At 38.0% G+C, this 26,227-nt stretch overlaps 1 protein-coding gene across 1 annotated transcript; it reads left to right on the forward strand.

Moving 5' to 3' along the window:
* Positions 1-4,102: 4,102 nt before the first annotated feature.
* LOC309491660 (potassium/sodium hyperpolarization-activated cyclic nucleotide-gated channel 2-like) lies at positions 4,103-19,473 on the forward strand (the record flags this gene model as incomplete). The annotated part of the gene is made up of 5 exons (XM_082190710.1): positions 4,103-4,108; positions 5,356-5,502; positions 6,778-7,018; positions 12,278-12,442; positions 14,020-19,473. The coding sequence occupies 5 exons, from the start codon at positions 4,103-4,105 to the stop codon at positions 14,937-14,939; spliced, it is 1,479 nt and encodes a 492-aa protein (XP_082046836.1). The 3' UTR covers positions 14,940-19,473.
* Positions 19,474-26,227: the final 6,754 nt, after the last annotated feature.

A 26,227-nucleotide genomic window follows, 5' to 3' on the forward strand; every position in this document is an offset into this window, starting at 1 on the left:
CTCTCGTCTTGTCTCCTCCCCTCTCCTCGTCTCCTCTCCTGGCCTCTCATCTCCTCCTCTCCTCTCCTTTCCTCTCATCTTCTCCTCTCCTCTCCACTCCTCTCTTTTCCTTTCTTCTCCTCTCATCTCCTCCTCTCATCTCCTCCCCTCTCCTCGTCTCTTCTCCTTTCCTCTCATCTCCTCCTCTCCTCTCCTTTCCTCTCATCTTCTCCTCTCCTCTCCATTCCTCTCTTTTCCTTTCTTCTCCTCTCATCTCCTCCTCTCATCTCCTCCCCTCTCCTCGTCTCCTCTCCTTTCCTCTCATCTCCTCCTCTCCTCTCCTTTCCTCTCATCTTCTCCTCTCCTCTCCTCTCCTTTCTTCTCCTCTCATCTCCTCCTCTCATCTCCTCCCCTCTCCTCATCTCTTCTCCTTTCCTCTCATCTCCTCCTCTCCTCTCCTTTCCTCTCATCTTCTCCTCTCCTCTCCACTCCTCTCTTTTCCTGTCTTCTCCTCTCATCTCCTCCTCTCCTCCTCTCATCTCCTCCCCTCTCCTCGTCTCCTCTCCTTGCCTCTCATCTCCTCCTCTCCTCTCCTTTCCTCTCATCTTCTCCTCTCCTCTCCTCTCCACTCCTCTCTTTTCCTTTCTTCTCCTCTCATCTCCTCCTCTCATCTCCTCCCCTCTCCTCGTCTCTTCTCCTTTCCTCTCATCTCCTCCTCTCCTCTCCTTTCCTCTCATCTTCTCCTCTCCTCTCCACTCCTCTCTTTTCCTTTCTTCTCCTCTCATCTCCTCCGCTCCTCCTCTCATCTCCTCCCCTCTCCTCGTCTCCTCTCCTTTCCTCTCATCTCCTCCTCTCCTCTCCTTTCCTCTCATCTTCTCCTCTCCTCTCCACTCCTCTCTTTTCCTTTCTTCTCCTCTCATCTCCTCCTCTCCTCCTCTCATCTCCTCCCCTCTCCTCGTCTCTTCTCCTTTCCTCTCATCTCATCTCCTCCTCTCCTCTCCTTTCCTCTCCTGTCCTCTCCTCTTGTTTCCTTTCCTTTCTTCTCCTCTCATCTCCTCCTCTCCTCCTCTCGTCTCCTCCCATCTCCTCGTCTCGTCTCCTCTCATCTCGTCTCCTTTCCTTTCCTTTCCTTTCTTCTCGTCTCCTCTCCTCTCCTCTCCTCTCCTCTCCTCTCCTCTCCTCTCCTCTCCTCTCCTCTCCTCTCCTCTCCTCTCCTCGGATGTTGTGTCTCTCTGTGCAGTGTGTGCATTTCTAAACATGCTCTCTGTTAGACACGCTCTAAATCTGCAGCGGTGCACTGAGTGTGTGTGACTGCTGCTGTCCGCCTGCTTCTGTTCCTCTGCAGGGACAGGACGGGGACCATCCTCTCACAGACAGAAATAGCACACAGATCATACGCACGACTCAGGTTACTCAAGAGAACACGAAGCATTCGAAAACACAAGAAGCTCCAACCCTCTTACACACAAGACCATAGTATTGCCTTAAAAATAGACCACGGAAAAGCCTTCATTACACCATATATATTTAGGTTAGGGATGGGGCCGATCCGATCCAGTATCGGTATCGGGACCGATACCAGCGTAATTCACGTATCGGATTTTCCCGATCCAACCTGCGGAGATATCCGATATCCTTGAGTCATGTCTGCGCTTTAACGTTGTCTGGTGAAATGACTCCAAAAGTGATTCCCGCCGGCTAGTCTGCTAGCTGGCTGCAAACTGCGGAATGGATTTCCTGAACGGAGGCGCGGCTCAATGAGACACAGAGTTATGAGACACGCCACCGCTCAGGAAATCCATTCCGCAGTTTGCGGCCGCTGTGTGGAAATTCTTCACACTGGAAACACCGCAGAGCAAGACAGCAAAATGCAATGTTTGCAAAGCCGTAATTCAGAGCTCGTTGAAGCTCCCACGCGTCGTACAACACAACGAATGCAATCAAACATTTAAAAAAGCACCACGTTACTGTGCGTTCACACCAAACGCGAATAGCGCGTCAAATTCGCGTCTGCCGCGTCTAGTTGGACGCTTGAATATTTTGAATCCATTCGCGCGCCCAGAGCGAAATTGACGCTCGTAAAAAGCAAAAGTTTGAAGCGAAATTGACGCGCGTCTGAGGCGAAATTGACGCGCGTCTGAGGCGAAATCCGCTTGTCTGTTTGCACATGGCTGATGTTGATCGAGCATTCATCGAGAGAGTTACAGCATCGGAGCGAGGATCACCCTTTAGATAGTGTGTGTGTGTGTAAGATGTTTACACTTGCACTTTTCTTATATTTCAAGACTCAAGTATTTGACATTTTGGGAATGTAATAAATATTGACATGACCTACAGTTGCATATTTGTTTTCAGAATGGGATTTTTCCTGTTAACAGGATTTACTGTTTTTCTGACTTCCTTTTCTGACCTTATACTTACCATACATGCATAAATATGTAGGCCTACATATCATACTTGCCTGTTGAGAGGAGTTTATTTCAGCATCATATAAAATAAACAATAATGATAATAATAATATTAAAGCAAACACAGCTCTGGTATCGGAATAGTATCGGTATCGGCCGATATCCAAATTCAGGTATCGGGATCGGATCGGAAGTGAAAAAATGTGGATCGGTGCATCCCTAATTTAGGTCAATACCATGATGATAGTACCATGGTATTCTTTGAAGGTTCTTGCTATGCCTTGTCAATGCATGATTTATGAATATGACAAAATGTTGTTTTGAGGTATTAAAATGAATGAAAAGCGTCATTATTACCATTTCTGTATTGAATTAACAGAGGTGTTTTACCCATGTTTTGAATTACACATCACATTGTGTTGTGTTTTAGTGTTAACGGAAATATCCATAAACTATAATGTCCTGGCAGAAAATATACCAGTACCTTTTCTATTTTTCTATAGATTTTGTTTAAACCTGTGACACATTTAATCTTATAAGAACCCCCCAAATGAACGGTGATATTAGTATGAATAACATCAGCACTCATATACTAACGATTGAGAACAGTTGCATGTCCTTGCATGTCTTGACCTATCCTTGTCCATAACCTCTCACGCTGATCGGTAAACGGCTCCTTCAACGGCGACTCAGTTTTCATTCAATTTGCCTGTAAATGAGGCGAGAGAGGATGTAGTTTGACGTCACACGGGTCTATCCATTCCATCTCTATCGCATTGCTTTCTTCTGACTCGGCCATTAAACACAATTGTCTTTATCGGTCCATCAGTGAACCACTTAGATCAACACTGCTGGCTCTTCAAATGAGGAAAGTGAGTGACATCTTCACCGTGAAGCGTCTGGATCAATGAAAGCCTTGGAAAAGCTGTTTCAGATCCACTGGAGGCTGTTTGAAATCGTCTAAATGATGGACAAAGGAACGTTTTTCAAGACGTATATGACGTCCTACAGTGAAATCCCTCATAATGACTCTGAAAAAGCAGCTTGAACTCCTGTTTTTGCTACTGTACCTTTAAGAGTTCTGAGTGACCTCTGTTGTGATTGATGCTTTGATCTCTGGAAGTTCAAAAATTCTAAAATCTAGCACTTTGAACTCTTTCAAAAGATCAAGGAAAATTAGATATTTTTCATTTTTTTTTCATGTGACCTCCGTTTAGAAACAAATCTTTGAACACTGTTGACCCGGCGCTGATGCCGAGAGATGCATCCCACTTTCATGTTGGTATAAAGCTCAACACACAGGCAATTATTCTCACAAGTGGTTGAGGGAGCTTTACAGGTGTTACACAAACGCCTGCGTCAGCATGATGCTGCTGTGCAACGGGGAACACACACGACTGCAGTGCGAACGCCTCCGGTCTGACCTGCTTTCTTTGTTGTTTTGCGTAGATCATTCCTGTTCTCATTCTGTCTCAGTAAAAAAAACACAGTTTGAGGGATGTTTGGCTCGGTAACTAATGATCTGAGGTTGGGATTTGGGGTCATACGTTTGCCTGAAGAACAAATACTGACTCTGTGGACCTGGATCTGAGCAATGAGAGTTTTAATGTTGACCATGAGCGTTTCTTCAACGACCTGTTTGGACCTCATAGAAAGTAAATTTGTTTAAAACACTTTTCTGCACACTCTCACTAGTTTAATTTTGTTTTCTAACAATGGATGTACGTTTATCTCAGGATGCTTTTTTCATAAAATTTCCTTTTTTTTATGTTTCAGTCATTTTTTATCTCGAGCATTTCTGTGACCGTTGTCTACTTCGCAACTGTTATTTTAGTATAATTAAGATACTTATAGTTTGTATTAATATTTTGATTTTAATTTAGCTTTCATTTTAATTCTAAATTAGAGTTATAATAGTATAATTTCCATTTTTATTCGTTTTTGTTTTTTAAAAATATGTCTACATAGTTTTATTAATTTTGTATCATCTTTATTATTAAGCATTAATTTTTATTTCAGTTTTATTTAGTTATTTTACTACATCAAGTTAAACTAAATAAAATTGAGCAATGTTGAAAGTAGTTTTAAGAAAGTTTTTTTTATATTTCATTTTATTTCAGTTAACATTTATTTCAAGGAACAAAAGTGTATTTTTATGGTTTTTATTTTAGTAAACGATAATATCCCTGTTTTATTAGGAGCAACAGCTATTAAGGGACAGTTGTAATTTGTGTAAAAATGGTTTGGTTTGTCTCTATTTCACTATTTTAGTATTGATATATCATCCTGATATAGTCAATATTAACATATTCAATCATTTAAAAATGATAATTCATAGCTAATAACCTGTTTCCTTGGGTGTAGCTTGACATTTGTGCATTTGACTGATGCTTTTATCCATTCAATATATATATATAGCATGATAAAGCATGAATATATATATATTTAGTATGTTATTCATGCTTTATCAGGGTCAATTTAAGTGTATATTACTTTTGACTACTCTGTTTTAGACTACAGTGATCTGGACTTGGCAAAACACACAGTTCAGAAAGCTTGATCATCAAGAGTGATGATCTTTATGAGTTGTCCTGTGATTTTCTTATGTCTTTTGTTCTCTTTCCTGGCCTCGTTTCTCTTGAATATGGAGCGACTGTGATCGTGTCTATTGTTGAATAGCATTACCTTGGCATGGCTTGTGTCTGTAAATGTTCTGTACTCCACAGGATGATGATTCTTCAGATGTTAACTCAGTTTGCTTGTGTTGAAGTCCTGTGAACTTGTGCCTTGCCTTTGAAATGCCCCGTCTCACAATTGGCAGTCGTACTTTTTGTTTTGTTGAAGTTCAGAGATTGCTGACATGATGCTTCACATCACAGTGCATTATTATAGCTGACAGAACTCATGCATCTTTTGGTTTCAATAAAAATCAACCCCTGGGTTATTTATTCTTTTTTTCTCTCCGCAGTACAAACAAGTGGAGCAGTACATGTCCTTCCACAAGCTTCCGTCAGATTTCCGACAGAAGATCCACGATTACTATGAGCACCGTTACCAGGGCAAGATGTTCGATGAAGAAAGCATCCTGGAGGAACTGAACGAGCCGCTCAGAGAGGTGAAGCTTGTGTTTGGTTATCTGTGTGTTTTGCAAAGGTCTGTCAATGTCTGTAAACATCTGTGGGAAAAAAAAAAACTCCCAGAAGGCCCTGCAGTTGTCTCAGAGCTTTCCGAAACAATAAAACCACGCTGAACGGGGAACAGCTTCCAAACTAATTTATGTCACAGTAAACAACTAAATCTCCTCTGTGAATGGCTTGCAGCTTTCACTGTAATGTTGTTTAAGAGAGCGTAACTAACATTGTGCTATTTGTGTATTGATTTTTAAGTTTGGATATGATCCTTTATGGCTGAATCGCACCAAGAAATGTAAAATGTCATCCAAAAAACGAGATATCATTATATATAGCATCCTTTATTGTATATATGTACAGTATGTATGTATGTATGTATATATGTATGTATGTATGTATGTATGTATATATATATATATATATATGTATGTATATAGAATCAAATTTTCAGGATTGGTTTTGCCATTATTTGCCATTACAAGCACATTACCTTACAAATTCTTATTACCATATCTCTAATAATTTTGTAAAATGGTAAATTTTATATTTCCAATATAATGAATAATTAAAAAAAAAATATAATAACTTAAATCTTTTTCTGATATTGGCATAAATTATATACAATGCAAAACAAATACAAGACAATAATATACTATAGGTCTATATACATTTTCTCAATGCATATTATTATTATTATCATTATTATTAAAATATAAATAAATATATATATATATATATGATGATTATTATTATTATTATTAAAATATATAATAATAATAATAATAATAATTATTATTAATAATATTTGTTCCCCTTTTTTTCTTCTAAAATTAAAAATTTGATATAAGTATACTGAAAAATAAAAAAATGGAAATATTACTTCAATTCTTTTCTGATATTAGTGTAAATTCAATTCAGTAAAACAAATACTGGCCAATAATATACTATATTTAAATTTTCTCAATGCATATTAATATTATTATTATTATTATTAATATACTATTTTTATATAAATTAATAAATATATAATTTTTCAGTATACTTGATATATATATTTTTTTTTTTTTTTTTATGTATACCGAAAAACTAAAAGAATGTAAATATGATCACTTTAAATTGTATTTTCTTATTTTAGCATAAATTCAATTCAGTACCACAAATACTGGGCTATTGCCCCATATGTTTCATGTAAACGCTGTGTATGTGAAATATGTGTTTATGTATTTCTCTCACCCTGCGGTCTTTCCATCTGCTGTCAGGAAATCGTGAACTTCAACTGTCGTAAGCTGGTGGCCACGATGCCCCTGTTCGCCAACGCCGAACCCAACTTTGTGACAGCCATGCTGACGAAGCTCCGTTTCGAGGTCTTCCAGCCAGCCGATTACATCATCCGTGAGGGAACCATCGGCAAGAAGATGTACTTCATTCAACACGGCGTCGTGAACGTGATAACCAAAGGAACGGTTGGGCTGAAACTTTCTGACGGCTCCTACTTCGGAGGTACAATCCCACTCGTATTAACCTCGTAAATTAGATGGGAATTAAACCATCACTTCACTTAATTAAACTGCTCAAATCCTTATTGAACCTCATTACATTTTAAATAATTTAAGCCAGATATGGTGTGACCTCTTCCATTTTAGCACTTTTATCGTAATTATATTGATGTTAAATTAGTTGAACTTTAAAGGCAATCAAAATATTCTGTTCTTGCCTGACATTGATATTTAGATGTCAGTGATGTCACTGTAATTTAAGCACTTTTTATTCTCTAGCCAGTTTTTCTAGTAACAATGTCACATTCTCAACCAGTTTTTCTTCTTCAAAATAATCATTCAACAAACTCTTTTTTTATTTTTATATTTGATAGTGATGTGTGTAATTTCTGCACTACCAAATGGAATTGCAAAATGATAATTTAGAATTTTTTCCAACACATCCCCACCTGCTATTGGTCAGACAAACAGGAAGCTCCGCCCCTAAATCTGCTCAAATAAACAAAACAGTGTTTTGAAAGCACCACAGCGTTGAAACCATTCTGGAAATGTTCTTTAAACCAACTCATGAGGCGTATGTGCATTTATGTGCTTTAAAATCAGGATTTTAAGATGGATTTTGATTGCTGTTGATGTTTTTTATCATTGCTGGGGGGAAAAAATCGCTCTGAAAATGATTACAATAGCCACGTTTCCATTACCCTTCAAATTGCGCAAACTGAAATTGCGAATTGAAAGTACGCCCAATGGAAACACGTCAATTCCGCAAAAACTCCCATTTATCGCAAAAAAGTTCCGCTCGCATGAGGTGGTTTTTCAGGCAATTCGAAAAAAGAAATATTTCGCAAAACTGCAATGGAAACAGTTTTTGCGCATGTACAGGTCACCTGACGTGATGACGCGGTGTGTTTGGACAGAATACGAGACAGAGTTCTTTATTAAATTCATATAAGACAAAAGAATTACAGGAATACTGGATTCTAAACCTCAAATAAATGCCACAATCAAGACCTCAAAGCATAAATGAGGGAGAAACACCCCATATGTGCTGCTCACAGTATAATAAGGGTTGTTCCTTACCATTAATGCTTGGAAAACACACATACATCTCTTTCGATTAATAATAATGGCCAGTGCAGTGGCTGGGATATAGTACATAAGCCTACCAACGTCCGTTGCCATGATTTTTGGAATGATTTACTGATCGCAAGAGGAAAAAATGAAGTTTTAGTCGCATAACATCGGATAATGGAAACGGCGTCATTTCGCAATCGTTTTTTGTCGACATTTAGAAAAGAACTTTTTCCGCAAATCTGTAATGGAAACGCGCCTAATGTCAGAGTTGTGGTGTGGACTCTTGGCAATTTTATTTTTTTTATTTTTTTTATCTCTGATTAGTTATCATTCTTAAGGTGCCATAATTTTTACCATTGTTCCGCAAATTTTCATGGGCGAAATCCAGTCATTTCAATAGGAGTTTTGCGTGAGGGCGAAACATTTCTCCACACAGATTTCTCTGTGGGTTCAAGTTGGTCACATAGATTCGCAGCGTTGACCAACAAAAAGCTGCTTGGTTAGAAAGTGAATTGTGTGTGAGCTGTGCTTCATACATCACTACACTATTCTGCCCTACAAAGCAAAAAGGCAGTTACTACGCAGAGTGCAGAACTGAGAAAAATGACTTTAAAGTTATTCTGTCATCCAGCCTAAGTAGTTGTAGGTAGATTATTGGACATGTGGCTGTTTTGTTACTTTATATTAGCTTACTCTTTGTACATATCAATCCTCATATTTAATTTGATATTTTACCCCTATTTTGCAGTTACTGTATTCTTGCTTTGTACATTTGCTTTGTATTACTTACCAAAAACGTGGCACCATACCAAGGAAAAAGGCAGTAACTACAGATTCTCCAAAAACTATTACCATTTTTCTCCAAAACGACACACATTTGAGATAAGATGTTTTGTCACATAACAAAGGATGCCTTGAATGTCATGAAAAGGATAATAACTCATTTTTAACCAAAAATGCAGTTACTGCCTTTTTGCTTTGTAGGGCAGTATTGACAATGGACAATTACCTTTTTTGCCGTAATTTCGCTGATTTCGCTGACCTTTAGTGTGAACGGGAGCACGTTCTAACCAACAAGCTAAGCTTGTCTATTTGTGTGGCAAATAGTAAAAACCAATCAGGACAGATTACTGTTACAATTTTGTTGAAATGTTGCATTGCATCTTGTTTACGACACTGTATTTTCTTGTTAAAGAGGCAACATTATGCCCTAAAATCTTGATTTTGTTTTTGGGCTCTACTTAGAACAGGTTTTCATGCTTGAATGTTCAAAAAACACATAATTTTTTACATATTCTCCATTGTTGCAGCTCCTCTCTTCCCAGTCTGTCAGTAACGCTCTGTTTAGTTCCTGTCTCTATGAAGCCCCTTCTTCTGAAAAGCACACTGTGCTCTGATTGGTCGGCTGGAGCAGTGTGTTGTGATTGGTCAAGTGCTTCGAATGTGTTTGGGAAATGCCCCGCCCCTTAATATAACCGTGAGATTCAACACACTGCTTACTTACTCAACCAGGCCCCGCCCCTTTATTCTGAAAAGCATACTGTGCTCTGATTGGTCAGCTGGAGCAGTGTGTTGTGATTGGTCAAGTGCTTCGAGTGTGTTTGGGAAATGCCCCGCCCCTTAATATAACCGTGAGATTCAACACATTGCTAACTAACTCAACCAGGCCCCGCCCCTTTATTCTGCGCATTAATTATTTAAATGAGAAATACTGTGACGTGTTCGTTCCCGGAAGAAACTCAAGACTACAATGGAAGCGTTTCAGGGAGTTCAGAAACAGAGACACTGATATAGAGAAGAACTCCCGCTGGAGGGACTCTTTGCTACTTTGCAGATCTTTTTTTTTAAGCTCAAACAGCAATATTACACACTAAAGAACATGTAAGAAAGCATAATATGTCCTCTTTAAGTCTCTGAATCCTCTGTAAAGCAAGAACTGCAGCAGAAGTCAGTTGAATTGTCATGGTTCTGAGCTGGTGGAGGGATCCAGACCCTGGGGAACCCAGAAGTGTGTGTGGTGAGATGTGATGTGCTCTGCTGAGGAGTGAAACACGATCTTTCTGCAGCCTTAAATCCGCATGAGTCAGTCGTTTTTTAGCTGCAGAGGACAGGAGGGTTTGGAAGAGGCTCTCGGCGCGTGACCTTGGGAAGGTCGAAGACAAACCCATGTCTTGTGCAGCCTGAGATAAAGAGAGAAGCCGTCTGATCCTGTGGGCGTTGCGTAGAAGGATCAGTCTCAGTTTTTTTCCCAGAGGAAAACTGTATTGCTCTTTTCAGAGCTCAGACTTAATGGAGATCTCATTTCCGTTTCATTTAAGGATCAGACTTGTTGATGCTTTCTCCTGAAATTCATTTGGGAGGGGAAAAAAAATAGACACAAACGAGACAATTAACACTCGGCGTAGCGCTATCAAATGGATGTGAAATTTCACTTCATGATCAAATACAAGTAATTATATTATATTTTGAATAAAATATACAAGATTATTGTATTTTGACATTATTTTTTGGAACAAGCAAGCAAATTTCCCTCAAAATATATTGGCAAAGCATTTTAAATGTACACACACACACACACACACACACACACACACACACACACACACACACACACACACACACACACACACACACACACACACACACACACGGCTATATTATTCTATAATAATAAGCTAATGCATTAATCTGAAGCATACATTTATTTTTTTATTTTAAAAAAAAATGTATATATAATTACGTTTTTTAATGACCCAGAACTTTCTTGACAGTTTTCTTGTGATTCTCACTTAATTTTTATGTAAATGCTATGCATATGAAATATGTGTTATGTATTATAGAAATTATAGAGCTATATAATGGTTATGATACGAATAGCAGCTTTAAGGAGAATCATTTTAGCTCATATTGAGATCTGACTTTTGATTGCACACTTTACTTTTTTTTTTTTCTCCAAACAAACAACTGAAAAGCAGATATTTCTTTGCATATCAAAGTCTCCATTTAATCTCATTGTTGTAGGATATTTTTCTTTATGGGTTATAGTAGCTTTTGTGTATGTGAGGGTGGATTTAATCATATGAAGGAACAAATTAGATGCAAATGAGGTTTTGTGTCCACAGGAGTGTTTGCGTCTGCACCGGTGTGTGTGTGTGTGTGTGTGTGTGTGTTCACCTTTATGTACCTGTGATTGTAGCTTTAATTTACTGCCTTTTGGTTTGATGAATGACCCCGGCTCTGGATAAACGCTGCTGGAATGAAAAAGTTCTCTAAAGTGAACCAAGGTTTCCAAGGTTGTGTATTGGATTTTCTGGATTGATTAGGAAAGCAGACACAGGGAAGTGGACCGAACACACAGAGGTCCCTGATGGATGGGTCAGGATTTAATACGCGGAATGACACACAACATATACGATGAATGATGTTTATGATCTTCTGAGGCTTATGGGTTATTTCTCTCCCATCCTAAGGAACTAGATGTGTTCCAATATCGCATGAGCTAAATTTAATACTGGAGTGTGTGTGTGTGTGTGTGTGTGTGTGTGTGTGTGTGTGTGTGTGTGTGTGTGTGTGTGTGTGTGTGTGTGTGATCTTCTAAATATAGACACAAAACAACCTTGAACATTCACCATGAAACAATGAAAATATAATGATTGGGACTTAGATGTGTGACGTCTGTGGGACTTTTATTTTTTATTTTTATTTTTTTAATGAAAGTCATTGGAGTCAAGTGTTGTTTGGACCATAATTGTTCTTCAAAATGTCTTCTTTTTTGTCCCCAGAAGAAAGTCAAACAGGTTTGCAGTGACCTAAGGGTTGAGTAAATTATGACCGAATTTCCCTTTAAAATGGGATACGCTGAATTTTGCACTGAAATAATTACAAATTTAATTTTTATGCCATGAGAGCTCAATAAAGCGAGAATATATTCAGCGCTTTATAATAAGCATTCAAATCACATACTTTTTAAGTTTAATTACTTTCTGCAGCCATTCCCTGTTCAATGAAGGACTCTTCAGGGTTTCAGTTTTTCGAGCAATTTAAAAACACTTGCCATTTAGAAAAGGTCTCAGAGTCACTCTCCCCTGATTAACGCCACTATCAAGATGTTTTTAAATTATTCTGGTACTCATGTCCTGTCCTTGCATCTTCAATGTGTGTGAGTTTGACCCGTTTTCCTCTCTGTCAGAGATCTGTCTGCTGACGCGGGGTCGTCGTACGGCAAGCGTGCGAGCGGAGACCTACTGTCGCCTGTATTCTCTCTCCGTGGACAATTTTAATGAGGTATTGGAGGAGTATCCCATGATGAGGAGGGCCTTTGAGACCGTGGCCATCGACCGACTGGACCGCTTAGGTAAGCGAAACCAGAATCACCTTCTGAAGTTTCTCAAAGAACAATAATGTGAACATTTTAACGGCTAAAGGGATTATTCAGGGTTAAATACAGCTTAAGCTTTATGGGAAACATCTGTGTCGATTAGGACTTAATATTGACCTCTCAATAATGGTGGGCTTGTAAAAAAAAAGAACTGAAAACCTGTTAACAGTAATGCACTTGTCTCTTTGACTTCTAATGTAAATGTTTAAAAGCAGAACTTTTAAAGAATATACTTAAGTGTTAATTTAATATGTTTTCTGACACTTAATTGTATGTTATTTACAATTAAATCAAAATATATTATAGTTTGAATTTATATTAAATGCAATTGAGTTGAATTAGTTGAACTAACTATTGAATTGACTATTGAACTAACTATTGAATATGTTTTCTGACACTTAATTGCTTGTTATTTACAATTAAATCAAAATATATTATAGTTTGAATTTGTATTAAATGCAATTGAGTTGAATTAGTTGAACTAACCAACTGTAAGTAGGACTTAAGTACATCTTTGTCTAATTTATATCTAATATCTAATCTTTATATCTAACTTTATATCAAATTTTCTTTATATCTAATTTCATAGTTCTATTTTCTTTGAAATATGTTGTAAGTGTGCTGCTGAACACTGCCAAGTATACTAAAATATGATTTAATATCATGTCTAATGAAACTTAAATGTCATGTATTTCAGTCTTTTTTTAATTACACATTTGTAATGATGAAGTTGCGGTTTAGTACATTTAAAATACATAAACTTTAAGCAATGCAAAAGATTATTAAAACACAATTATTTAAAATATACTTTAAAGAAAAACTTTTTAATTTGACATTGTTACATAGTGCAAATATAGTCATGAAAGTGCGCTCTCTTTAAGTACACTTAATTTCATTGCAGTTTTTTTTTTTGTACAATTGCTAGGACACATTTCTCAATACCTAGTGGCCTAAACTGTGAATCATTTATCATTGCTTTGGCACAAAATGCAGTCAGTGACCACATCTTTCAAATCACATGAATTAATTTCTCACTTGGACGGAAACACAGTCAATGTACCTCTGTGTACCTACAGGCCAGTCTGCATGTTTACCTACTTTTTTCAGTACTTACGTTCAAAACCTAACATAAAACATAAATAAAGTAGTACTAACATATTGAAATATAATCCAAAACTAAAAAAATGAAATACTATTAAAACAATTACATGTAGCTGAACAGTAATACGATACAATAATACAAAATGTTCAATTAAATTAAATTCACATTTATTTATGTTGCGCTTTTAACAATACACATAGTTTCAAAGTAGCTTTAAAGAAAATGCATGAGTCCATATTACATTTTAGAGCCTGTTATCAGAGGAAACTGTCTAAGTTATGTATTTCAGAAATGTACATATGCAAAATTCTAGTTATCTAAAAATGTATTCATTTAAATAATTTAATAATTTAAGGCAGAAACAATGAGCTCATTGAAGTAATGATTACGTGTTTGCTAACAAATGATTATGACATTTAGAAAATAAATAAATAATAATCTCTCGTTGCAGGAAAAAAGAATTCCATCCTAATGAACAAAGTGCAGCACGACTTAAACTCCGGCATCTTAAACAACCGTGAGAACGAGATGATTCAGGAGATCGTGAAGTACGACCGAGAGATGGTGAAGCTGATCGATCAGCAGCGCCCGCGTGCCATGTCCATGACGCCCTCCATCCCGCCGGGGATGTTTGCTCCGCCCGGCCAATCACAGGGCAGCTCTGCCATCGCTACTCTTCAGCAAGCCGTAGCGATGAGCTTCTGTCCGCAGTTCGGTGGCCCCATGGTGGGTCCGAGCACCTTGCAGTCGCCCAGGATGGTCCGACGGTTCCAGGTTGTGCAAAGCCTTGCCAGCCCGGTTTCGGCTTCTCCTCAACAGTCTCTCCCGCCGCTTGGCGCGTTCGCCGCCGTTGCAATGGCCAGTCCGCCGGTGCAGAGTCCGCTAGCAGGCGGGCGAACTTTCCAGTACGGGAGTGGCCCGATGGGTGCGCGCTCCGGATCTCAATTGTCCCTCATCCAACAGCATGCTCCCAGTCCCACACGGCCCAAAGGATCCCAACCGTTGCACCAAACAGGCAGCTTGACCCAGGATGATAGAGCACTGTCTGCTTCACAACCCTCCCTGCCACAAGATGGCGCTCCACCCGTCGTGCCCAGCCCGCCACCGTCGACCCGAGTGTCCTCAACATCGATCGGCCCACCTCATCCCGCCGTCCCGGGGCCTTCCGGTGTCCGGAGCGCATTGCATCAGAGAATGGCGCTGCCACACCAGGCGTCCGCAGCCGTGGCTGGGAATTACCCGTCCACAACGCCTCCTACAGGCACTCCCCCCGTAACGGGACCGGACTCGGCTATACGCAAGAAAGATTCCATAGTCAGCCTTCCCGAGACGGACTTCACAGCCAGATCCCGGCTCTCGTCCAACCTCTGACGAGGACTCTGAGACTCTTTGCAATACTTTTTTTGTGAGTCAAAGTTCGTTCTTTTTGCTCGAGCGCCGCGCTCGTAAGATGGCTTTTCATAGGAACCAAAGGGAGGGCGATCGGACGGACTTAAGGTGCGGTCACATTTACCATTGCTCTGGGAAATTTCAAGGGCGAAATTTATATTTATGCATCTAGCAGATGCTTTTATCCAAAGCGACTTGCAAAAGAGAAACAAAAGCAATTTATCAATGTTCATAACATGCAATGCCAGGTTTAATTGACGACTAGATTAGGAAGCAAGGTCGAGAAGAGAAGTGCATTGGTTTGAGGGTGTGGGATGGTTAAGTGATTGCAGAAGAGATGTGTCTTCTGCTTATTGAAAGATGGTTTTAGCAGTTCGGGTTGGCAGCTAATTCCACCGGAGAGGAACAGGGAGGGTGAAGGTTTTGGAAAGAGTGAAGGAACAATGAGGCATCACTCATTTAATGACCTTTGCTGGAGGGAGGGAGCATATACATGAAGAAATTGACTCATTCCAATAGGAATCCATCATTTGACTATTTTTCATGTTGGTCACTTGAATTTACCACACTGGCCAGCGGAAAGCTTCTTGGTTCGGAAGTGAGTTCTGTGTGAGCCGTGCTTTATTTTGCCCATGAGATATCACTAATGTGACCGCACCTTTACCGCTAATAGATTTAACATGTCCTCTACATATAGATTCACAAGGTCGGATGCCTCGACTCCACCCGCTAGTGTAGCTAGTGCCGCCCCCTGTACAGCTTCTGATGCCTCTTGATATATTTGTCTCTTATCGTCCCGAGTGAAAGGGAGAAATCCTGTCGTGTGTAACATGGTGTTTTCCGTAGAGTTCATTCAAATGCAATCGGGGCGACTAGAAAATCAGGGACTTGCAAGAGATGACAATGATGAAATCGGACGCTTTGTGAACGTGTTTTCCTTCTTTCTGTATAAGCTCTACTTGTAGCAATCTAATTAACTGTCTTTCACTTTGTTGTAAAATATCAATGAAAAAAAAAAAAGTATTACGGACCGCTGGTCGATCTTATATATCTTAATGTAAATAAGAAGGGGAAAAAAGGGAAGAAAAAAGAAAAAACCAAGTGATAATAGAAAACACACAAATTGTATTTACTCGAAAACCAAAGTTGAGCTTGAACACAAGTTTTTGGGTTGTGTCTGTGTCAACTGAGAAAAACAAGTCAAACTAAAACATCCTCTATTTAACTGCCTTGATTCCGAGTTTAGAAGCCATATACATGGTCCGTGTGTGCGTGCGTGTGTATTTGTGCACATATGCTTATTATTGTGTTTTATCGAACGGGAGTGTAAATGCGTCGTTTCGTCAGGCGTGTGGATAAAGGCAATACTTCACTGCGTCGGGGTTGCACTGATTGAGACTTGAATGCAATGGGTGTTTTGCAGAACTCGTTTAAATTAGCAGGCAAACCAAAATAATCTCGCTGTTTTCTGTGATCCATGTTGATCTGTACATGCAATATAATTCTGCAATATCCTTGCCCTGCCTTTTATATGAAAGCTTCATATCGCGGCGTAAAGCAATTTAATCTGCGTTATTCAGAGAATGTTTGAAACCTCATCTTGATAAGGTCGTGCAGCTTTCGCAACACGTTATAAAATTTGTCTTTGTTTTTTGAAGTTTTGCGGTATTTGTCACAGTTGTTTGTTTCAGTGATGAAAACGGGTTTTGTAATGTTTCATGGTTCTTTCTTTATTGATTTTTTTTATTGCTGGGAAGGACAACAGTCACAATAAAATTTTAAAAAAGGCCAGAAATGTTGGTTGTTCCGGCGTAGACCTTAAAAAATGGTAATATTTACTTATAAATTTAATAATATAAAATAATAATAAAAAAAACTGAATATTATCTCTATAATGTAATAGTATTGTAAAATCTTCTATATCTATTCATTTATTCTATATTTTACAGTTTAACAGTGGCATTTTTATAACATTGCGTGTTCTCCCATTTATTCTGATTTGCACAAAGTACTGAGTATCTAAAACATGCTGCATATTAATGGCCTGTAAACGTAATACAAAGTTTGTGCGTGGGCTCAGTTTGCAGGTCTGTGAGCGCCGGCTGAATCGTGGATTTGTTGATCGCTTGCGAACAGATGTAAACTATTGGGGTTGATTTACGAACTTGTCTCTTTACAAGAATGTAGTTCGTTTGTGTTCGTTTTTCATTGTCAACTGCTGCAGATTTTTCTCACTTGAACTTTGAACTTGTAAATATGACGCTGTAAATTATTTTATGTGCAAACCCGGGCAGTAACCTAGAAAAAAAAAAAAATATATATATGATTTTAGAAAAACAAAAATGAGATTGGTGCATAATGGGTTTTGAATGTATGCCGAATGGCATTAATGATGTGACCTGAATATTAACAACTGCCATGTAAATAGATCAGTAATAATTCATGCAAAATGGAAAGTGTGTGTATTTGCTGATTGTTTGTAGCGATCACGTCCTAAATACTTTAATCTGATACGTCTAGAATGCTTTTATTTTTCTAAGTCTCGTTTCTCTGACGGTGGCCCAAATGTGGATTATCGTAACACAAAGCACACTGTGTCCCATTATCGCCCTCTATAGGACAGGTATCACCACATTCCCAGGATGCACTGAATGACTTTTTGGGATTAAAACAGGCAGCTTAATCTTTTAAAACAAAACAAGCAAACTAACAAACAGTTTATCAACAAGATTCCCTGGAACAACAATGCATTGATGACTATCGATGGTCATTTTGTCTTTTGCAAGCTTGCATTTACACTGCTAACCAATTCTGATTTTGTCTCAATGATATGCACAGATCAGATCATGTTGCATACATGTTTGTGCAAGAACACAAACAGAACAGATCGTATTTTCTACATCTGATTTGGTGTCTCTTTAAAATGTGATTCTGGATCTATTATTATATACTGTATCTGGTTGAAATCTAAAATGGTCTGAAATCATCACTTGGTGTTTTAGCTAAGGAATAGTTCACCCAAAAATAAAAATTCTGGGATTAATCACTCACCCTCATGTCGTTCCAAACCCGTGAGACATTCGTTCATCTCCAGAACACAAATGAAGAGAGATTTCTGTCCCTCCATTCATAAAGAGATCGTAAAATAAATCCAAATGAATTGAGCGATTTAATCCAAGTCTTCTGAAGAGACAGAATAGATTTCATTTTGGCTTTTATCCAGATATATAACATATCACAAATTTTGAAGGGTGAACACGAACAGACTTTCAATGGAGGGACAGAAATCTTCATTTGTGCTCTGAAGATGAATGAACGTCTTATGGGTTTGGACCGTGATGAATGTAAACATTTTGGATCTGTGCATTAGGCTTTGCAGTGTAAATGCAGCACAACACCGTGTCTACACTGGAAATGCATACATAAATTAGATCACCAGATATCAGAAACATAATCTCAAACTGGCTTTGATGTATTTGTCAAAAAATCCAATATATATTGAGTTTTATGCATTTGGCAGATGTTTTTTTTTTTTCAAAGAGGCTTCCATTGCTTTTAAGGTATACATTTGCTCAGTTCATGCATTCACTGGGAATTAAACCAATGACCTCAGTGTTGCAGAACGATGCTGTACTGTTTGTGGAACAGGAATTAACTCTTTCCCCGCCAGCTTTTCCCCCCTTTTTTTTTTAGTTGCCAGCCGCCGCCAGCATTTTTGTTCATCTTCACAAATCTTCATGGCCCCCACAATATTTTGTTGTATGAATATCTGAACATGCAATATATATATAAAAAAAACGTGTTATTCTAGCATCATTCATTCTTTTTTATCAACAATGTGGGTATGTTTCATAAAAAAAAGCAAATTTTTTTTACCCTGGTAATCCAGAGTTCTCACGAGAGCACAAGTTGAATTTGCTCAGCGAGTTTACTCTGGCGTCGAGTAATGATGCTCATTAAATATGCCCTTGTATCCGAGCTGCACCAATCACATCGGGTTATCTGATATAGGCGGGCCAGAGGCGAGCTAAACAGAAGACGACAGCGCTGTGACGTCGAAGTCATTAGTAAACATTGCAAGATGGCTATGGATGAACACCAGTGGTTTGAAACGGCTTTGGCCGCTACAATGAACGAGTTAGACTTGGCTTTTTATCTAAAAGAGGAACAGAAGACGGCGCTCGAATCCTTCCTTTGCAAGAAGGGCGTTTTTGCTGTTTTGCCGACCGGATACAGTAAGAGTCTAATCTACCAGTTAGCTCCGCTGGTAGCTAAGCGTATGGGGTTTATTGTTGTGATTGGTCGTAGTGTTATCCAATTGCGTGCAGTGAGATTTTCAAATGAATGCTTGGTGCCGCCCCTTTTCATTAGTCGATGCCAGACCATTAATCTTTCAGATTTACACATTTTTCACAAAAAGCTGAGAAAATCGCGTTTTGTCAAAGACTTCGGACAGATGGGATTCAGACGATGATCAACATATATCTGGAGTAGATCGAGTCCATCAACGCCCTTAAAGCCTAGTCCTATAGCTCGTCCTGGGTCGGCATTTCATTCGCTACACTCAGAAAAAAAGGTACAAAAGCTGTCACTGTGGCGGTACCTTTTCAAAAGGTACACTTTTGTACCTAAAGAGTGCATATAAGTCCCTCAAAGGAACATATTGGTACCAAAAGTGTACATATTAGTTACAAAAGTGTACATATTAGTACCTAAATGGTACATTTTAGAAGCTTTTTGAAGGGTACTGTCCCAGTGACAGCTTTTGTACCTTTTTTTCTGAAAGTGTAACGTTAGGCAGTCGTTGAAAATGTGATGATCGCGTTATTTTTCATGTGCATAAGCAATGTTTCTGCTTCTTCTTCACCTGTGTTTTGATCAGCAGATTCTGTGCTCTTTCAGAAGATGTGTAACAGCGCCCCCTACCGTATAACAGTGAAAACATGGATTGCCGGAAAATTCCGTCAATGGTGGGGAAAGAGTTAAATTTTCTTTCCAAACATTATTTCAGACCAAGGGGAAAATAAATTGTAAATGTGCAGCATGCCAGAAACAGGTGAAGGGCGTCCTGTTGATTATAATGCCAGTGATTTGGTTTTGAGATGTAGCTTCTGGTGTAGACCCGGTGTAAAGGCATCATTTTAATCAGTCCTACAAAAGCCCCAATAAAGCCAGCTAACCTCCACTCCACACACATCTCCTGTAACATTAGAGTCTGATGATATTAATCCGAGAAAGGAAGCTAGGAAGTGACAGTCCGTCGACCAGAAGGCTCAATGAAACTTTATCACAGGTTTGCAATGCAATCTCTCTTATTTGGTTTCTCAGTAAAGGCACATTCAGTGCTCGAATAAACCTTTCAGTTCTGCTAGGCCTTTATGTTCGTTCGCCCAAGGACTTTTGTCTCAAAATGCAACATCCACAATAGTTGGTCGAAGATGATTGGTATGGCAGTGAATGTATGTGAATAACTGGATCGTTTTATTTACATATGTACACACATTTGCATATGTAATGGTTTTAGCCCTAATTAAGCTGCTGTCTGATTGTTTGAATGGAGATCGCAGCCAAATGTGAGTGTTTTAGCGTTGCTCTAGAGCAGACTCATATAGTACCCGTTCACGCTCACCGCAGGCCTCGTCTGCCACTGCTGTTAAGTCATCTGTGCGGAAAATGTGACAGTTTTATTCTGCTTTTCCAGCACGGAAAGGCTGGCAGATGCGAGGCAATCTTCCCTGCAAGCGCTTGAAGGACAGGCGGACAGATTGACTGAACATTCCTCCATATTTCCTGGCATCAAATGTAAATCAGGGTACTTTATGTTTCTGTTATGAGAAGTGTTTTTGGTTTTTTTTTCTCTGTCTGTCTGTTTCTTTTATGTTTTGACAATGTGCTCCAATGCACAATGTACTGTAAATACCTAGTGCCTAGTATATCTAGTTTCCAAATAGTCTATTTTTAGTCGTATGTGGCTCTATGAAAGACAAAATGCAAAGTTTGTGTCTTTTCTTTTTTTTATAAAGGGAATGTTCACCCAAAAATGATTTGTTTTAAAGCATCTTCACGCAGTTCTTTTCTGTACAAAGTTCATCAAGAAAAAAAAAAAAAACATAAAACAACTATATACTGCAAAATAGATTTTCTTACTCAGTATTTTGTCTTGTTTTTGCAGTGCAAATATCTGCACATTCTTAAATCATTATGTTTGAGAAGCAAAATGACTTTAAGACATTAAAAAAGAAAAGAAAAAAGGATCAAAATGAAGTGAGTTTGTTTAAAACAAAATAGAATATTTGCCAATCTGGTAAGAAAAACAAACTTAATTCTTGAATTTTGAACAAGACTTTGCTTATAAGTAAAATTATCTTGATTTAAGAATGTGCAGATATTTGTACCGGAGAACAACACTGCAAAAATGCTTTTCTTACTTACTTAGTGTTTTTGACTTGTTTCCAGTCCAAATATCTAAAAGTTATTGTATTAAGAAGCATTTATAGAGAAGTAAAATGACATTATATCTTGTTTTCTGAAAATAATAATAATAATAATAATAATAATTAAGTGAGTTTTTGCTTAAAACCAGCAAAATTATCTGCCAATGGGTTAAGAAAAATAATCTTAATTCAAATGGAAAACAAGATTATTTTTCTAATCCCATTGGCAGATAATTTTGCTTGTTTTAAGCAAAAACTCACTTATATATTTTTTTTTTTTCTTCTTCAGAAAACAAAATATAATTTCTTATGCCATTTTACTTCTCTATTAAATGCTTCTTGATATAAGAATTTTTAGATATTCGGACTGGAAACAAGAAAAAAAAAATACTAAGTAAGAAAAGCATTTTTTTTCAGTGTCAATAATCATTCAATAATCAAGAGAATAATCATTTTGTGCAGTGAATGACTGCATGTCTTCTAAAGTCATGCAGATTTTAATTTATGCTGTTATTTATGAGGTAATAAACCCATTTTTTTGTCTTTTTTTTAAGCTTGACAGAGATCGATCTATGAACTGCCGCTGTATGAATAAGCTGAGTGAAGATTCTCCAAAATTTCTCCTTTTGTGCTCCATGGAAGAAAAAAACAACAACAACAATATACAGATTTGGAATGCCATAAGGGAGACTAAATAAACAGCATTTTTATTTTTGGGTGAATTAATCCTTTTAACCTTGCAATATGTGTACAGTAGCTGCTAATTAGTGTTAGTGAAACGAATAACCCAGCATAATCTCCTCGTGTGGGGAAACACGACTTGCACATTTCTGTTTGTCTGGAACCCTGAGCTGCATGTCTGTGTACGGGACACTGAGTGAGAACCATGTGAAGCCAGACTTTACTTTAGCACACAGCTCTGATTAAGAGGTTCTGGGGGTTTTGCTGTTGCAGATCATAGACATCACAGCAGATTCATTGATGACGAGACTTTTTAGCACACAAAAAAAGATTGTCTTATTAGTGATTCCGAGCACAACTGCACATATAAACAGCGAATGCAATAAGATGTTACAGTTTAATATCACAATTGTCAGGGTGTAAAACTTCTGCCATCCTTCACTGCAAAAAACAAACAAACAAAAAAGTTTTCTTGCATAGTATTTTTTTTGTGTGTTGTTTTGTATTAAAAATGTCTAAAATTCTTAAAACAAGATACAAGAAAACGATTATTTTTCTTATCGCACTGGATTATATATTTTTCTTGTTTTAAGCAGAGACGCACTTAATTTTTATACATTTTTTCAGTAAACACATACATTTTGTTACTTAATTGTATTTTGATTTAAGATTGTTTAGATGTTTGTACAGGAAAACAGGAGAAAAATACTGAGTAAGAAACTCATATTGCAGAGTTGGGTTACTAATTTACCAATTTTTCAATTTGAGGTAAACATGAAATTGCGTCTGCAATGGATTTTACTTCCATAATGCGACATATGAGTGCAACAGGTTATTGGGAATTGCTTGGGATGGTGAAAAGGACATGAAAAGTGAGTTTGGAGTGGATTATTAGACAGAAAGAAGGTCAAGTTCACTTTCCACAGCATCTTCACATATTTACTTTCAGATCTATTGCTGTAACTTTCCATATATTACCATTAACTACCATTGGCAAGATTATAAAACTACATTGCCTAAAACTACATCTATTTGTCTATTAGTTAACATTAATCAATAGCCATTTTAATGCAAGATTTAAGAAGTATCTTGCACTAAATAAGACCAGGATTGTGTATTAGGAAAGTAAATAGAGTCCATTTCATATTATACATTATGTTCGATTAAAAGTCACAAAAATGTAGACGCTTTAGACTATTTGAAAGGTCTAAATTGCTCTTATTAAAGTGCGGTCGAGTGTGAGAATTCACTGCTTGTTTTGTGTCATGTGGATGTTCAGATACATGATATTATATGTAAAGCTTACGGTTTATATATATATATATTAATGCGGAAGATTCCAACTGTGTCTAAGTGTTAACAGAGCATCAAAAAGTGTTTTAACAAGGACACACAGACTTTGATGGTGCATGCATCCGTAGTATCATGACTTCTCAAAGCGTTCTCAATCTGTCTTTAGTACCGCGTGTGTCTCTCTTTCCATCCGCTGTCGTTTCCCATGCAAGCCATCCAATTAAACGTGGTTCAATGAAACGTCAGATTAAGCTGGTGTGGACTAAATGGATCCGGATTTGTGTCTATTTCTGCTGACCCAAACCCAGCGAAAGCTGTGATGTGGATAATGCTGCTGTGTCCTCGGCCTGGTATTCATTTCGGCTGCTATAGCTGTATATACTAATATTTGTTTGTGTGTGTATACGTGCGAATCACAAGATGATAAAAGGCTGTGACTCGATTAAATATATATATTAGGGCTGTCAAATTGATTAATCGCATCTAACATAAAAGTTTGTTTATATAATTGTGGTCAGAATGAATGGCACTCCTGGTAAATATGATCAAAATTTTGGCTGTAAAAAATAAATCTGCATTGTTTATCCTTTTGATCTTTCATTCAAAAAATTTGCAAAAATCGAACCTTTCATTGAAGTCAAAGAATTGAAAGTGGGGGGGAAATCACATTATGAAATAAATGTTTTTCTCCAAAACACGTCGGCCACAATTATTGGCACCCCTAGAATTTTTTACGAGTAAAATATCTCTGAAGTATATTCCCATTAATATTTACCTTTTTTTTTTTGTAGCACACCAGGGTGACTAGGAACATGAAATTGTCCAGCCATGACTTCTTGTTTCACAGGAGTTTAAATATGTGACCCTGGACCACAAAACCAGTCACATGGGTCAATTTTCTAAAATTGAGATTTATACATCATCTGAAAGCTGAATACATAAGATTTCCATTGATGTGTGGTTTGTTAGGATAGGACAATATTTGGCCGAGATACAACTATTGAAAATCTGGAATCTGAGGGTGCAAAAAAAATCAAAACATTGAGAAAATCTCCTTTAAAGGACAAGTTCGATATTTTACACTTAAAGCCCTGTTTACAGATCGTATCTGATGAAATAGAACGGTTAAGATTAAAATTTGGACACATGCTGCTGTCCCGAGAATTTTAGGTTTATTTAGCTTCCCCCCCCACCCCCACAATGGTTGTCTATATGCACTGGAAGATTCCGTCCTAAAAACACATTAAACTTTCGTTTACAAAGACGTGAAACTCACCGAGTGGTCAGGGGTGTTCACTGATATGTTCACTCAAAAATCGCTGAAAAAGATGCATTCCAACAGGTTTTATCGTAGTTTTTGTCCAACTCCATTGACTTAATAGGACGTGCTGTGAGACCGCAGCACCTTTACGGTATTACTCCGCCGCTTCTTCTTCTGCTTCTTCTGTGTATTCAATGAAATGCCCGTGGTTTGCTTGCAATTGGCAAAGGTGCATTATCGCCACCAACTGGGCTGGAGTGTCTATTATTCAAGCTCTCAACGGAAGAATCACGGGTGTGACGCGTTTGGCAAAATAGGTCCACAAAAGCGAAATAAACCTAAAATTCTCGGGACAGGAGCATGTGTCCAAATTTTAATCTTAACCGTTCTATTTCATCAGATACGATCTGTAAACAGGGCTTTAAGTGTAAAATACCGAACTTGTCCTTTAAAGTTGTGCATTTATGTTCACGATATTGTCTCATTCACTCACAATTTTTATTTTATTTTTTTTACGGTAGAAAATTTAAGAAATATCTTCATGGAACATGATCTTTACTTAATATCCTTATGATTTTTGGCATAAAAGAAAAATCGATCATTTTGACCCATGCAATGTATTGTTGGCTATTGCCGCAAATATACCCGTGCGACATGTGACTGGTGACGTGATCCAGGGTCACATATGAGGAAACACAAAGGCCAGATTCCCTTAATCATCCATCACAATGAGTAAAACCACAGAATATAGTTCTGATGCGCAGCAAAAGATTGTTGAGCTTCACAAAATAGAAAGTGGCTGTAAGAAAATAGCTAAAGAATTGAAAATCCCCATTTTGACCATCAGGGCAATAATTAAGAAGTTATAACCAACTAAAGATGTTATGAATCTGCCAGGAAGAGGATGTGTGTCTATATTGTCTTAATGGATGGCGAGGAGAGAGTTTGAGTGGCCAAAGACTCTCCAAGGATCACAGATGGAGAATTGCAGAGATTACTTGAGTCTTGGGGTCAGAAAGCCTATAAAAAATAATAATCAAACAACCCCTACATCACCACATGTTGTTTGAGAGGGTTTCAAGAAAAATCCTCCTCGCTCCTCTAGCATATTCAGTTGTCAGACTCGAGTGGAACTTCAAACGGGACTGGGATCTGTGGTCATATGAAACTCAAAAAGAGCTTTTTGGCAGCAAACACGCTAGATGTGTTTGATGCACACTAGGATAAAAAGTACCCCATGTGTACAATTGAATATACCGTTGGATCTTTAATGTTGTGGGCATATTTTTCTGCTGGAGGTCCTGGACTTCTTGTTCAACGATATTGTGGATTCTATCAAATATCAACAGATACAAAATCTAAACCTGACGGGCTCTGCTAGAAATCTTATAATGGGCCGTGGTTGGATCTTCCATCAGGACAACGATCCAAAACAAACATCAAAATCAACACAAAAATGTGTTACGGAGCGCAAAATGAAGCTTCTGCCGTGACCGTCCCAGTCCCCTGACCTGATGAGTGGAGTGAACCGAAGAGGAGAAGAGCCAACATGGATCTGGAGAGGTTCTGTATGGAGGAATGATCTCTGATCTCTGGTCAGT

Source organism: Leuciscus leuciscus (assembly GCF_965113295.1).
Source record: "Leuciscus leuciscus genome assembly, contig: HAP1_SCAFFOLD_699, whole genome shotgun sequence".
Classification (NCBI taxonomy): domain Eukaryota; kingdom Metazoa; phylum Chordata; class Actinopteri; order Cypriniformes; family Leuciscidae; genus Leuciscus; species Leuciscus leuciscus.